Source organism: Physcomitrium patens, chromosome 4 (genome assembly GCF_059467195.1).
Source record: "Physcomitrium patens ecotype Gransden chromosome 4, ASM5946719v1, whole genome shotgun sequence".
Lineage (NCBI taxonomy): Eukaryota > Viridiplantae > Streptophyta > Bryopsida > Funariales > Funariaceae > Physcomitrium > Physcomitrium patens.
This window is the reverse complement of record NC_143413.1, coordinates 3,682,998-3,695,532: the sequence shown is the minus strand read 5'-3', so window position 1 is coordinate 3,695,532 and position 12,535 is coordinate 3,682,998. Positions and strand designations below refer to the sequence as shown.

Sequence of the window (12,535 nt, the reverse complement as noted above, 5' to 3'; positions counted from 1 at the left end):
GGACCAAAATCCAAATTGACATGAACCAAAGTCCTCATGCATGTCAAAACTGGGTAAAACCTTTAAAAAGAAATGAAGCCACGTGATTATGTACACATATAAATAAAACGTTCATTTAAAAAGAAAAAGCAACACTATTAAATACAAACTATACTATCTAAATTTGGAACAGCACAAGTGCTCCTTCCATTACGACCCACAATCAAGTACACCAAAGCATAAACTTTACTTTCTCTAGAAAGGAAAAGAAAAAGAAAATCTAGTTTTTCAAATATTTACGACCTGGGTTGTTCTTTGTCCCACTAAAAGAGAAGACAAAAAAATAAGGTACCTCTTAATGGCACCGAAATTAGATTATCAAAGCCTCACTTACAATTGGTTCTCAGTTTAGGCTTCAGTAATGACAAGCAAGTTCCGGAGTTGTTGATACCCGGGTTATTGATACCCGCATCCCGTCTACCACTCGTTGCTCCCGCACAGGTCTCAATACCCGCCGTGTCACGCAGAATTAGATACCCGCTGGCATTTGCCCCAAGGAAGATACCCGTCAAGCGGACTCGGAGACATTCGCGGATCACGGGAGCGGTAAGCATGGCGCGGCAAGTTGGGGATATCGGCACCGCGATCCCGCGTCGCACAAGGGCAGACCCATTACCGTCGCGATCGCAGCCCGTGGCCGCAAGACAGATGCAATCGGTTGCAGTCCCAGGACCATCGCACACGCATTCAAGCTCCCACCAAAATCGCGGCACTGTGGAATGGAATGGTTCCGATCCTCACTGCCAGGATGTGGATGACTGTGCTCGACGTGGGATCTGTTTCCACGAGGTTGAAATCGCGGGGAGTTGTCACCAGAAGCGGTAGATGAGTTGAGAGCGAGTGCTGGATTTGAATGAACGCTGATGGCTATGGTCGATGGATTGCATCAGTTGCGTGATCTCGTTCTGTGTTAGTGGGGCTCTGAGAGATCCTGGGTCCCTTGAACCAGTCGTGGGACAGCGGAGCCTGCGGGGCCTGCTTGATTGATGCATTCATTGGTGGGACATCCTTGGCTGCCGATTGAGTTACTCATGTGCTGAATTGCCCACATTTTCCTAAGATTTGCCTGGTTTTTCTGAGGTTTTATCGCGGTGAGGGTGAGTAGAGAGTATAGAATTCGGTAGAAATTCGCTACTTGGACTTGGTAGTGGTTGAAGTTTTCTTCCCTTCGTGGTTGGCTGGGTGTGTTTTGCGGAGAAAGCCCGAGGGTCGGTCTGTTTACAGGCTGGATATGAGTGGTTGATTCTGATTTCAGAATTCTGCACATTGTACTCAGTCGCGAGAGGGTGTTGGTCATGAGCCGCTGACACCCCGACATTCTCAAAGCTGTCTGTGCTGCGGAAACTTAAAAAGGGGTCTGACGAATTTGGAGTGGATTGTGGGTGTGATTGTGCGACTGCGAGGGTTTAGAGCAGGGTGATGGGTGGTTTTGATATGTAGATTGGGATTTGGGGTCAGTATGGGGGACCAGCTTTGATGTGGAAGCAAAGCAATGTGATGAAAGGACATAATTTTTTGAAGAACTTGGAATTTTTGAGCTTCCACTATGAGGAACTCGTGACATTTACTAGATCTACGGCATGGCGCATTCTGTACTTTGTTGTTTGTTGAGTTGCTTGGCATGTGAGCCTGTCGAGAACAGAGCAGAGAAGAAGAGCTTCGCTAGGGTAAAGATGGGCAAGGCATGGCTGGCGCCCATAGCCTACTTGATCTCCTCTACATCGCTCAGCATCGTGGGGTTGGTGGGAATTGCCAGACGTAGCAGCCCTGAGTCGGTGCCAAATCTTTACGCGGGGCTGCTTGTGTTTGGTATAATGGGAATGCTGTTGTCAATTCCGCTGATCGAGAAGGTATGGCAGAAGCAGCGGAGGCGAGAGTACAAGGAGAAAATAAACAAAGATGCCGAGAAGATCACGACTTGGGTGCAACCACCGCCGTGGTCCCGTACTGCTAGTTCGTTGTGTCAAGAGCTTGGAGTTCGTCCCGCGCTTGGTTTATCAACGACGGAAGCCTGCGACAGGTTACGTGAGCACGGAGAGAATCGCATTGAAACTCCTTTGCTTCCGAATTACTTTGGATTCTTCGTGAAGGAAATTTACGAGCCTACTCAGGTGCACGAGCTTGGAAGTTCAATCATTGAATTTAGTGCAAGTGCATCGAAATTGGTTTGCTGATGGCACAGGTTGAGGAATCAATTTTGTAACCGAATGTTGTGTTTTTATTATATATATATATATATTATTCTTTTTAAATTTCATAATATTTCTGGCATCTGCAGCTGCTGCTATTATGCGTGGGCGGATTGTACGTCATGTTCGGGGGCTTGGAAGAAGGCGCAACCGCCTTCATAGTTATATTCCTCCTGGTCATTGCGGAAGTTGGAACGGAATGGCGTGCGAAGCGAGCGTTAGCAGCGCTGAAGCTCTCTACTCCCCGGGACGCAGCAGTCAGACGCAATGGTCAGCTCCAGATGATTGCCGCCAAGGATGTGGTTCCGGGTGACATCGTCCAACTCAGTGTTGGCATGGTACGTAATTCCTTTGTTGCCTCGCTTTCCGTGCTCCCACTTTCGTGGTCGCCATCTTCTGATGAGCATGAAATTTTGTATAGTGAGCTTTTTATGTAGTCTGACCTCACTGCAACAGGGGTTTCTATCTACAGGAGGTGCCTGCAGATGTCCGAATACTGCAATCACAGTTTCTTGAGGTCGACGAGTCCAAGATGACGGGCGAATCGATTTCTGTGCCGAAAGACCCTTTCGCTCTTCATCCTGAGAACGCGTCTCTCTTCGAATTGACTAACATTGCCACTGCAGGGAGTCTGGTGACAAAGGGCAAGGGCACTGGTATTGTCTACCAAACAGGTCTTGCAACAACCTTAGGTCAAATCCTTGCGCGCTCACACAAAGTGAAAGACAAGAAGACGAAGCTGCAAATCGGCTTGAAAGAAGTCGCATGGGTACTGAGCATTGCAGCATTAGTGTCTAGCGTGGTGGGTGCACTGCTCGGTTTCGTGAAGCATATGCGTTGGCAAGACATTCTTCTCTCAGGTCTTAGTCTAGCCTTTGCCTCTATTCCCGAGGAGCTTCCTATCCTCATCGCTGCGGTGTTGGCAGTTGGAAGCCAAACTCTTTCCCGCAAGAACGTGTACGTGAAATACCTTCGAGCAGCGGAAAATCTAGGATTTGTGGACACGGTGATTACGGATAAGACTGGCACTCTCACGGAGAATAAGTTGCGGCTTCATTCGATGCACTTTGGAGAGTGCCTGGTGCCTGCGGATGAGGTTGCCACTAGAGTTGCAGAGGGCTATGATGCGGCAGGATTTGAAGCTTTACTTACGGCTTGGGTCTTCATGTCAGAGATTGGGGACGGAGCCAATGAAAACAAGGAGAATGAGATTGCCGTCGTGCATGCGATGGTTGAAGGGAATGAGCCTGGGGTCCTCCCTACTGAAGAGGTCGTTGATGAGATTCATTTAGATATGATTCCGTTGACGGGAGCTGTGGAACTTGAACGCACTGATAGCAGTTCACCTCAAACTTCCGCTAGTAGGCATCGCAAATTCATCCTCACGTTAAAGTGTCGAATTGTCCAGTTTTGTCGTTTTTTTCTGAAGAAAAGTGCCTATTTTTAGTTTCTGCATTTTGTTGTTTGTCAAGCACTCGGAAACATAATCAAGTTTATGAGAGTCGAACACTTAAAAATGCAATTTCTAACCAATTATTCTGCTACGTGATGAATTTCCCCTGCAGCTGTCGTAGGTGGGGATGCCTTTGACCATGCAATACTAGGAGGGCTTGGTGTTACACGGCTGAAAATGGCAAATTCAGCTCCTGAGCTCGTTGCTAAAGACTCTGAAATTGAGCATCATTTCCAAGCAGTGCAAGTTGCCAAGGCAGAAGCTAACTTATCTGATGAGACCCCGTTTTGTCCAACACTGAAGTTTGCCTCTCGTACATTCAGCATGCTCAAGGATAGGAGGTCAGTGCACCTCTCTACTATCTAATTCCCTAGAAATTATCCTACACATCTTATGTAGAAACTTACCGTTCATTTTAAAAACAGTGCTGTATTTATTTGAGGTTTGCCACAAAACGAGTCTTCTAGAGGACGAATCTCAAAGATCTTGAAGTGGTTAGATTGAGAATGTTGTTGCGAGTTACAGCATGTCACCGTACATTAGTTTTCTGATCATTCTACTTCCAAGGCTGTAGGCTTTGATTCCTCTGAAAATTAATTCGTTGTCTTTACAGAGTTAATTCGGAAGTACCGAGTGTGCACCGGGTGACGTACATGAAAGGCGCCCCTGAGCTTCTTCTAGAGCTTTCCACATATGCACTAGAAGACGGAAGGTATGTATTAGTTGAAAATATGCGGCAGCAGCTAGAGGAGCAGATATGGGGCGCCGCATCAGCAGGCCTTCGTCTCATTGGGTACGCTCAGAGCGTAACCCACAGATCAGAGGATGTAGCAAACAAGGCGCGGGGAGATCCAAGCTCCGTCACAGCCATGGAGGGGACAACGTTCCTTGGATTCATGGCCTTCCAAGACGCAGTGCGGCCAGGTGTGGCCGAGGCAGTGGAGACTTGTCACCAAGCAGGTGTTCGGGTGATCATGGTGACGGGTGACCATCTTAAGACTGGACTTTCTATTGCGTCTGCTTCGGGAATCCTTGACTATGAAGGCTTTGAAGGAAGAGAAGACGTCGCTGGTGTTTCCTGTGCAGATGTTCTGTTGCAATGCATGGCAGAAGAGGAAATCCAGAACCTTGTTGCAGAGACGTGTGTCTTTGCCCGTACTACTCCAAATGACAAGCTGATTATACTGGAAACACTTCAAGGGTCTGGGAAGTGCGTCATGGCTACTGGCGACGGTATGTTGGTCATTACCATAATGAAGTGTGATGGCTTGAACTCAATAGCTTGTGGCGACATTAGAAATTGGTTTCCTCTTTCAAGAGATAAGACTCAATGCTCATGAATTGAATCGCGACGTTTTAAAATTTGACGATTTCCAGGTTTTAATGACGCTCCGATTTTAGCAAAAGCGGATGTGGGAGTGGCAATGGGGAAAGGAACAGACGTGGCGCGTGAGGCAGCCTCGATTGTATTCGTGGACGACAATTTCGCAATGGTGCCGTTTGCGCTCGCAGAGGGGCGGCGGTTGCTTGCAAATTTGCGGAAGGCGCTAGCTTTCTATTTGGGTGCTAAGATTGGCCTGATAATGCTCTTCATCATCGGAACTTTGTGGAAAAGGTGAAGCCTGAACTCAAAATTTTACTTGAAAATTAACATACTTATTGTTTTTATACACCAGTTTTCTAATGAGAAGTTTTGGAGAATGAAGCCTAATACTGACAGACATTCTCCCGTCTGGTGAAGCTTTCCCCTGAGCGCTATTCAGATCATAGTACTGGAGCTTTTCATGGACTTGGGTGCTAGCACATCCTTTGTGATGGAGCCAGCCGACACAGACATCATGCGTAGGCCACCTCTTGATTCAACCAAGCGTTTCTTCAACCGTGAGATCGTTGGGGGCATTCTTGTCTCAGCCCTGTGCATGATATTCACCGTTCTTGTGAGCTTTGCATATGGTGTTTACGTCCATCCTGAGACTGCGCAATCCAGTGCCTTCCTGGCTTGGCTACTTGCTCACGTGTTATTGGCCTTGAATTTGCGGACATTTCGGGAACCAGTGTATTATAAAGGGTTTTTTTCGAATCCTGCAATGTGCGTTTGGCTTGTGGCTGCCGTTGGCCTCGCTGCAACAAGCTCAGTATCGGCGTTGCTGAGACGCCACTTGAAGCTGGAGGTTGTGCCATTGAGGCAGTGGTTGGTATTAACTGTCATTTGTGTTTGCGGTACATTTTGGGTGGAGATGGCAAAGATTATCTCTGCACGAAGGAGTGCCGTTATTTCGGATCATGCCGATAAACGGGAGGAGCAAACCTCCTTATTGGCCGCACCTTAAGAGGTTTTCTGGAAGGTTGCTGTGCCACAAAATGTACTTATCATTGTTAGTTCAGTAGAAAAGATAATTGTCCACGATGCCTCGATGGGAGAAAAAACCCAACAATTTACTCTTTAGGACCTTATACTGTACCTTGAAATGAATGCCATCACAGAAGGTCATAGATTCTTATCATTGCTAGAGAAATGTTTATACAAGTGTATTTTATTTATGAATTAATTTGTAGACGCACTGAAAGCGTCGATGTTTTCAATATTTGTTACACATTCAACTATTTCGACAGAAGGCGCCATAGCACAACCTCACCCTGTGCATCTCCTGATACTAACCAAATGGTTGAGTTCACCATTGTTTCCGTAGATGATGGCATAGATGATGAAGTGGCAGCGGAAAGTGATCTCACACCCGCAGCATGTAATCGCGCTGGTTCCCCAATGGAAGCCAGACTCTCTGGATCCCAAATACGTACAAGCTGCGATGCATAATCATGCATAGAACTCAAGATTATATACACGAGGCAACATGAACTGGCCCTTGCAGAAATGACGGCAATCCTTTGAGAAAGGCAAGATTCTTGATGACCACTAACCTGGTCAGCCCCTCCACTGAAGAGGAAATTGCTTGTTGCTGTTAAGGCATGTACCAATGAGCCTTCGTGTGCAGCTTTTACTTCAGCCTTCATTTCCAGAGTTAATTTGCACCATACCTGTAAAATATAGTTCGATCCATATGAAATCATCATATGGATCGAGAAAGTATTGCAACTCCATATTGAGTTGAGGTGTCCAACCTCTTGTGACGAAAATTCTCATTTTCCAGAAGTTGCCTATGTTAAACATTCACCATTTAGTGGCAAATGGTAGCCGTCACACCTAAGGGAAGATAGGAAATCCTCCATGCTAATAATTAATCTAAAATTCTACCATCCTCCGAGGCTAGAAATCGATGTATGAACAATCAGTCATAGATAATATGGTGAGCTCCCCACTTCTATACGGAATAGTAATTGGGTGACCAAAATTTGGGGGATACATATTCCAGCCATCAGGCCTGTTCAATCATGTTTTGGAAGGTTATGGAAGGAGAGTTTGAGTACCCGTATACAGCCGTCGTGTCCAGCACTTATGACAACACCATTGTGGACCAGTACACTATTGATTCTGCCTGCAATTTACTTGATGCCAGTATCCCTCCCCCATGAACAATATTGCAATGTTACAAAGCAAAAGCTCTTTTGGTTCTAAAAGAATAGCTTGTTAATATTTTAAAAAAGTCACCAAGTATTAAGTGAAGTGATGTATCCAAATACAACTATGCAAAGATGCTCCGTGAATAATTTAGTGCAATGTAATTGAACTGGATGGCATACCTTCATGGGCTTGGACACTGATACCCTTGTTAATAGATCTCATAGTTAATTTCCTAACAGTTGAGGAAATTATCCACATGTGTAAAGTACTGTCATACCCCCAAAAAAATTCAGATCCTACTCAATTTTCTGTTGAGAAGGCTAAATAAGATAAGTAGCGAAGCTAAAGCACCTCAAGAATATAATTAGGAAGCACAACGTTATATTCACAGAATGAATGGACCTACCCATCTACGGTGGCAGCATAGATGCAGTCATCGTCCATGGCCACAGCAAGCACGTCACCTGATTCAAACAACTAAAAAGACATTGTGAAAACTTCCTAGAAATGCTGTGGTGATATTCCTCATGGATTGTTAATGAAAAGTACTGCAGGTTTGAACCCAAAAAATGGCAATGGCTAGTTGATTATCCTTACCCTTGAATAGTTGCAGATCGCCTAAATGCTCCACACTGGAGGTGTTGGTCACGGTAGCGTCTGAGAAGTCAGGAAGCTCCCACACTTTAATGAAATTGCATGCTGCGCTGAACAGTACCAAAAAAAAAGAAAAAAGAAAAAAGAAGTTAAAGACAATATTCTCTCATTTAAAAATATAAAGTTTACTACCCGCGTAATATAGACTGTGTAGCAGCAAGCTCAAGTGAGTGTGAAGAGTAGTAAATATAGATTTGGGCAGATCGATAAACCTTTGGTGTGATAACTAGGCAGCAGCCAGATTTTGAGACCTTCATCTCAACAACACGAATATCTTATGAGACTTTGTACGCTATTATACTTCCAATCTCACCTTATTATGATTTTTTTGCCTATAGCAAGAGTTCGCACCCATCCTGTATGACCTCCCAAAGGAACTCCAGGAATTGATGTCCAGTCAGTTAGCCTCCAAAGCATTAACTCCCTCTCCGCATGACCTACAAACACCGCATAAAAACTTGAACATGTAGGTATTGTGGAGCGTGCGGTGTGCCACAGCTTGAGCATCAAGTTTGAATGCAAAACCTTTAAATATCAATCATCATCTTGGTACTTGCCAGTAATGAGTAGGTCAAGATCCGGTGCGACCCCCAACGAGAAAATTGGACCACTGCCCTCAGATCCCCATAATCTACATCTTTCAACAACCTCCACGCCTCCTCCTACACTCGCATCCGTCGTGGTCCGCACTTTAAAACATGTCGTTAACAATTGGGCATCAATGGACGACGAAACGAGCGCTAATCTGCTCGCGTTTAGCTGAGAAAAAATGCACTCCATCAAAGTTTGGTCAACGGGACAATACTTTAAAAGAACACCAATTCTTCACAATGTCATGCTTGATTACTGAGTAGTATCATCAACTTTTCAAATTTTAAATTCCCAGTAAATCCTTCACCTTAGAGTGATGCAAAATCAAGGACAGAATGGTGCTATTGTGGAGCTTTCCTTGCCATTGCCGCTGCTGCATTGCCATGGCCACATCAATCAGGACCTCATCGCTCATAGTGATTTTCTACAAAGATTACTGGCACATAACAATGAGAGGAATTGCTTGTTTGGATCTCAAACCATGTTCAAAATTGAAATGAATTATTACCAGAGAATGGTTTACCCTTGCTGAGAGATTTATATTACTTGCGTTGCAGCACCTCCACTGCACCTGTCCCAACAAAATTCGAACCTCACACACATTAAATGTAGTTCAGAAGCAGCATCCGAGAGCACAAACAGCATCTCTCCATCTAAGAATGTCGAAAAGCGCAAATGAATCACACCGACTGCTTTTGAACCTCGGCAATTGGACAACCTTGAATTCTCTACGCACCCTGAAATCTATGCCTTACCTCCCTCACAATTCGAGGGTAAGCAGAAGCGCAAATACTGGCGACATTCGTAAAACCCATCTCTCTCAACCCAACAATTCCAACAATCTCCACGCGAAAATCGAAGAACCCATTGTCAATCCTGCATGAATTGTTGTGTGACCTGTCTTGGGTTGGTTGACACCAACAATTGTGCCAACAGTTGCACACGTGTAAAAGCGGAATATTACTGTCCAGTTATATTCCATGGTGGCTATGGCTGGGAATTATGGCTCGGAGTGGTCATCTTCCATCCAAGCCCTAAACCCCTTGTAGATTCTTAAAACCTAAAAACTGAATAGTCCTGAAGGTAGAGAGTGAATCATCTAAGAATTCAATAAGCGACACCATTGCAGTTGCCTCAGCCATGGCAACGGAAATGGACGTTCAGACACCTTCGGGTGCAGGAGGCGAGCATGAGGTCGACCTCGGTAACCTTGTCGTCGTGCACGCTCGCAATCCTGTTCGACTTTCTGGCTGTACCACCTTGATATTGTGAGTGTGTGTATGTCTATCACTACATATGTGTGAATTTCCCTTGATTCTTGTGTGATGCCTCGAGTAATATTTGGCTGTTGAGCCAGAGATTGACAAAGACTAGACTATGGAGGACAAAGATGCAGAGTGTGAGGAACTGGGACGGGAGCTTGTCCAAGTTCTTGTTGATCAGCTCTTCAATATGCCATTGACTCTTGATAAGACGGGGCGGTTGGTGAAGCTGCCGAAACCTACTCTCCAACTCCCTAGAGAGAAGCCGGTACGTCTAACTTTGCAACAAAGTTGAGCTTCTTTTGTCTAGGGTGTGTCTGCCGATTTAGGCCATCGTTGCGTACTCAAGCGTGTGTCCGACCTGGATGATCTGGGAAATTTTACATGAGATTCTCTGCTGATGTTATTTCTGACCGTTTCCTGAGAATTGGTCTCTCCTTTTGAATTTGATTTGGGTGGCTATCTCAACCTCATCCTATGACCAAGTGGGAAGCGTTTGCGCAATCTAAAGGTGAGTTTCTGGTGTTTTACCAAATGCAAGGATTGCGTTCGTAGGGTTTTCTTTCAGGTCTAATATGTCCTGAAGAATTTTTCTTTTATAATTTTTGGGCGCTATATTCTTCTCATGGATATTCTTCTCATTCTTCTCAATGGAGCTGTTCATGGATTACCATGAATTGGATTTAAAGGTGCAATATCTACTAGCTGCTTTTGCCAAGTGATGACCGAAATTGAATTGGTAACAATTGCAAACAAGCATTAAGAAGCGAAAGCGGAGTAAGTTGGAGTACGATGAAGGTCAAGATGAATGGAGGTGAAGACATGGATACAAACGTGTCAACGATGACAATGATATTCTTGTTATTGAAGCTAAAGCAGGAGAAGGTACTCATTTCTCTCACTTCATGGTTGATTGTGAAGGATGTGTCCAATTGGTGTGTCCATCACTCACTGCCGTTTATTTGAGGCTTTTGGGGTTTCTGGGTTATGCTTGATGATGACCTTTGTCTTGCAGGTAGACAAGCTGTAGTTGCCTTCATTAGCTTCCACATATTCACCATCTCGTGAAACCTTGGCTAAGGAACTATAGAGATGTATTGTCATCACTTAATTGTTACAAATATTGAATTGTTGCGCTGTTCTCCACAGAATTCGGAGAGGATCCGTTTGCAAACTTAAAAACAAGTAAGAAAGAACGAGTAGCGAGACAAGAGAAAAATCAGCTAGAGAAGGGCTGCTAAACAAGGAAGCAAGGGTGCACTTCCTAGGTATGTAATGCGTCTGCAATTTTCTAGATGTAACCTCGGTCGCTGAGTCCATCTAAAAATTGTGTCTGTAGGGAAGATTGCTGCAGGTATAACAGAAAAAATGGATTGCGCTGTCCAACACATCAGAGTTGTCTCATTGCTTGTAAAGTTCGTTTATTAATGTTTCGATCACCTGTATTTTTAGTCGGAGTGCTATGTTTTTGTGACGGATAGTTCATTACTTCCTGTGTTACAGCACTCTGCAGCTAGCTGCTACCTCGTTAGCCATAACAGGGAGTAAACAACTAGGCCAACGTCTTAGCAGGAACGATCTTGGCGATGTTGCTGGACTTACGAGTACAGCTACTGCAAGCATCGGCATGTTTGACAAAAAGCTGCCGGGAGAGAAGCCCTCAAAGAAACTTGGCAAACACCGCAAGGTACTGTGATCTTAAAGTTAAGGCCTTTATGGTTCAACAAGATTACAGAGATGGGATGCATTTAGTGCACTTAATTAAGCACCAAGTACAAACAGTGACTAGTTTTGAAGATTTTGAGCTAGATTTACATTATTAGATTGGCTCATCTTAACAATGGTTAAGTTCAAGTTGACTAACCTATTTTATTGATGAAGATTAATTAGTCAAAAACCAAGAAATCTAGTATTCGTGTCCTATTGAAACGTAAACCTGTTGATCTTCCCAACTGTATAATAGGTGTGGTACCTGGTGATGAAAGATGTCACAACGCGCTAATTTAGGTTGATTAATTGTGGATGTGCAGTTTTTGCTAGTGGTTGATGGAGAAGTCAAAGAAAAAAGTGCTTATTACTAACGTGACGAAGAAAGTATTAGCCGAAAATGATTTCAGTGGTCTTGATGTTAACAAGGTGAGCATTCCAATTTACAAGTTCAGATATTCCGTTATTGTTTTGCTCGATCTTCACTTCATTCGTTTGAGCCGAAGGTGTTAATAATACTGAATCGCAGAGCTAATTTGTCTAAGACTTGCGTTGAATTGCTCTTGCCATTTCCGAGATTTTTCAATGAGCAGGTAGTCCTAGGGAAGAGCGGTTTCTATTCTTTTTCTTTCTCTTTTAAATAGCATTACGCAAGATGTTATTTACTAGTTTTGGTTGTAGGAGCATTGCATTCAAAAGTATAGACAAAATAATCTCTCAATTTTTGTTCGTCTTTCAGGCTGTAAGAGTCCATAATGTGGAGGAGAGCGGGCAAACTGGAGAAGAGTTCATTTGGGAAAAAAGGTGGCAAGTCTGGAGGGCAGAAGGGTTCGAATAGATGATTTTCCAAACGTCTTCCCTCGCAGTTACTCGATTTTGATGTGTAGCTGCTCACAAACAATGTTTACTTTACAACCTTTTTTTTACTAGTTATTCTAGGTGTAGCAAGTTTGGTAGTTTCCTCATCAGTAAGGCACCGAAATGGTTTTGAGAGTTTGAATGTAAAGAAATGTACTAACTTACACAAACATTAAAATGGCCGTTACCTCGTCTCTGCTCACATCCCAATTCGATCTTGCAGGACACCACATAAATCCCCACCGATTTAATGTGGATGAGA

General features: G+C 44.2%; 2 protein-coding genes and 1 pseudogene across 5 annotated transcripts; 2 read left to right on the top strand and 1 right to left on the bottom strand.

Moving 5' to 3' along the window:
• The first annotated feature begins 727 nt into the window (after positions 1–727).
• On the top strand, positions 728–6,264 carry LOC112281311 (uncharacterized). The gene is made up of 7 exons (XM_024517687.3): positions 728–2,150; positions 2,318–2,566; positions 2,701–3,589; positions 3,794–4,022; positions 4,295–4,914; positions 5,059–5,296; positions 5,423–6,264. The coding sequence occupies exons 1-7, from the start codon at positions 1,620–1,622 to the stop codon at positions 6,009–6,011; spliced, it is 3,345 nt and encodes a 1,114-aa protein (XP_024373455.1). The 5' UTR covers positions 728–1,619; the 3' UTR covers positions 6,012–6,264.
• LOC112281313 (uncharacterized) lies at positions 5,300–9,574 on the bottom strand. Of its 3 annotated transcripts, none has more exons than XM_024517690.3 (12): positions 9,202–9,574; positions 8,955–9,017; positions 8,754–8,819; positions 8,413–8,614; positions 8,169–8,292; positions 7,799–7,905; positions 7,608–7,665; positions 7,381–7,469; positions 7,108–7,175; positions 6,601–6,717; positions 6,318–6,483; positions 5,300–6,030 (listed from the first exon to the last, which is right to left on the bottom strand). In XM_024517690.3, exons 1-12 carry the CDS (start codon positions 9,259–9,261, stop codon positions 6,008–6,010), a joined length of 1,143 nt encoding a protein of 380 aa, XP_024373458.1. In that variant the 5' UTR covers positions 9,262–9,574; the 3' UTR covers positions 5,300–6,007. The 3 variants fall into 3 exon arrangements, with proteins under 3 accessions (XP_024373458.1, XP_024373460.1, XP_090105645.1); XM_024517692.3 differs by having other exon boundaries at positions 6,341–6,483; XM_090249519.1 differs by lacking the exon at positions 5,300–6,030 and having other exon boundaries at positions 6,200–6,483.
• On the top strand, positions 9,522–12,483 carry LOC112281314 (ribosome biogenesis regulatory protein homolog; annotated as a pseudogene). Its single transcript, XR_016502507.1, has 7 exons — positions 9,522–9,640; positions 9,816–9,976; positions 10,473–10,593; positions 10,858–10,976; positions 11,212–11,395; positions 11,739–11,844; positions 12,155–12,483. The product of XR_016502507.1 is annotated as a ribosome biogenesis regulatory protein homolog (transcript).
• Positions 12,484–12,535: the final 52 nt, after the last annotated feature.

Coding starts and splice junctions, on each gene's coding strand:
- LOC112281311 (XM_024517687.3), top strand. CDS start 1,620: ATGGCGCATTCTGTACTTTGTTGTTTGTTGAGTTGCTTGGCATGTGAG. Junction 3,590..3,793: donor TTCACCTCAAACTTCCGCTA/GTAGGCATCGCA, acceptor TTTCCCCTGCAG/CTGTCGTAGGTGGGGATGCC. Junction 4,023..4,294: donor AGCATGCTCAAGGATAGGAG/GTCAGTGCACCT, acceptor TTGTCTTTACAG/AGTTAATTCGGAAGTACCGA.
- LOC112281313 (XM_090249519.1), bottom strand. CDS start 9,261: ATGGGTTTTACGAATGTCGCCAGTATTTGCGCTTCTGCTTACCCTCGA. Junction 8,615..8,753: donor TGATTTTGCATCACTCTAAG/GTGAAGGATTTA, acceptor ATTTTTTCTCAG/CTAAACGCGAGCAGATTAGC. Junction 7,470..7,607: donor TATGCTGCCACCGTAGATGG/GTAGGTCCATTC, acceptor GGGGTATGACAG/TACTTTACACATGTGGATAA.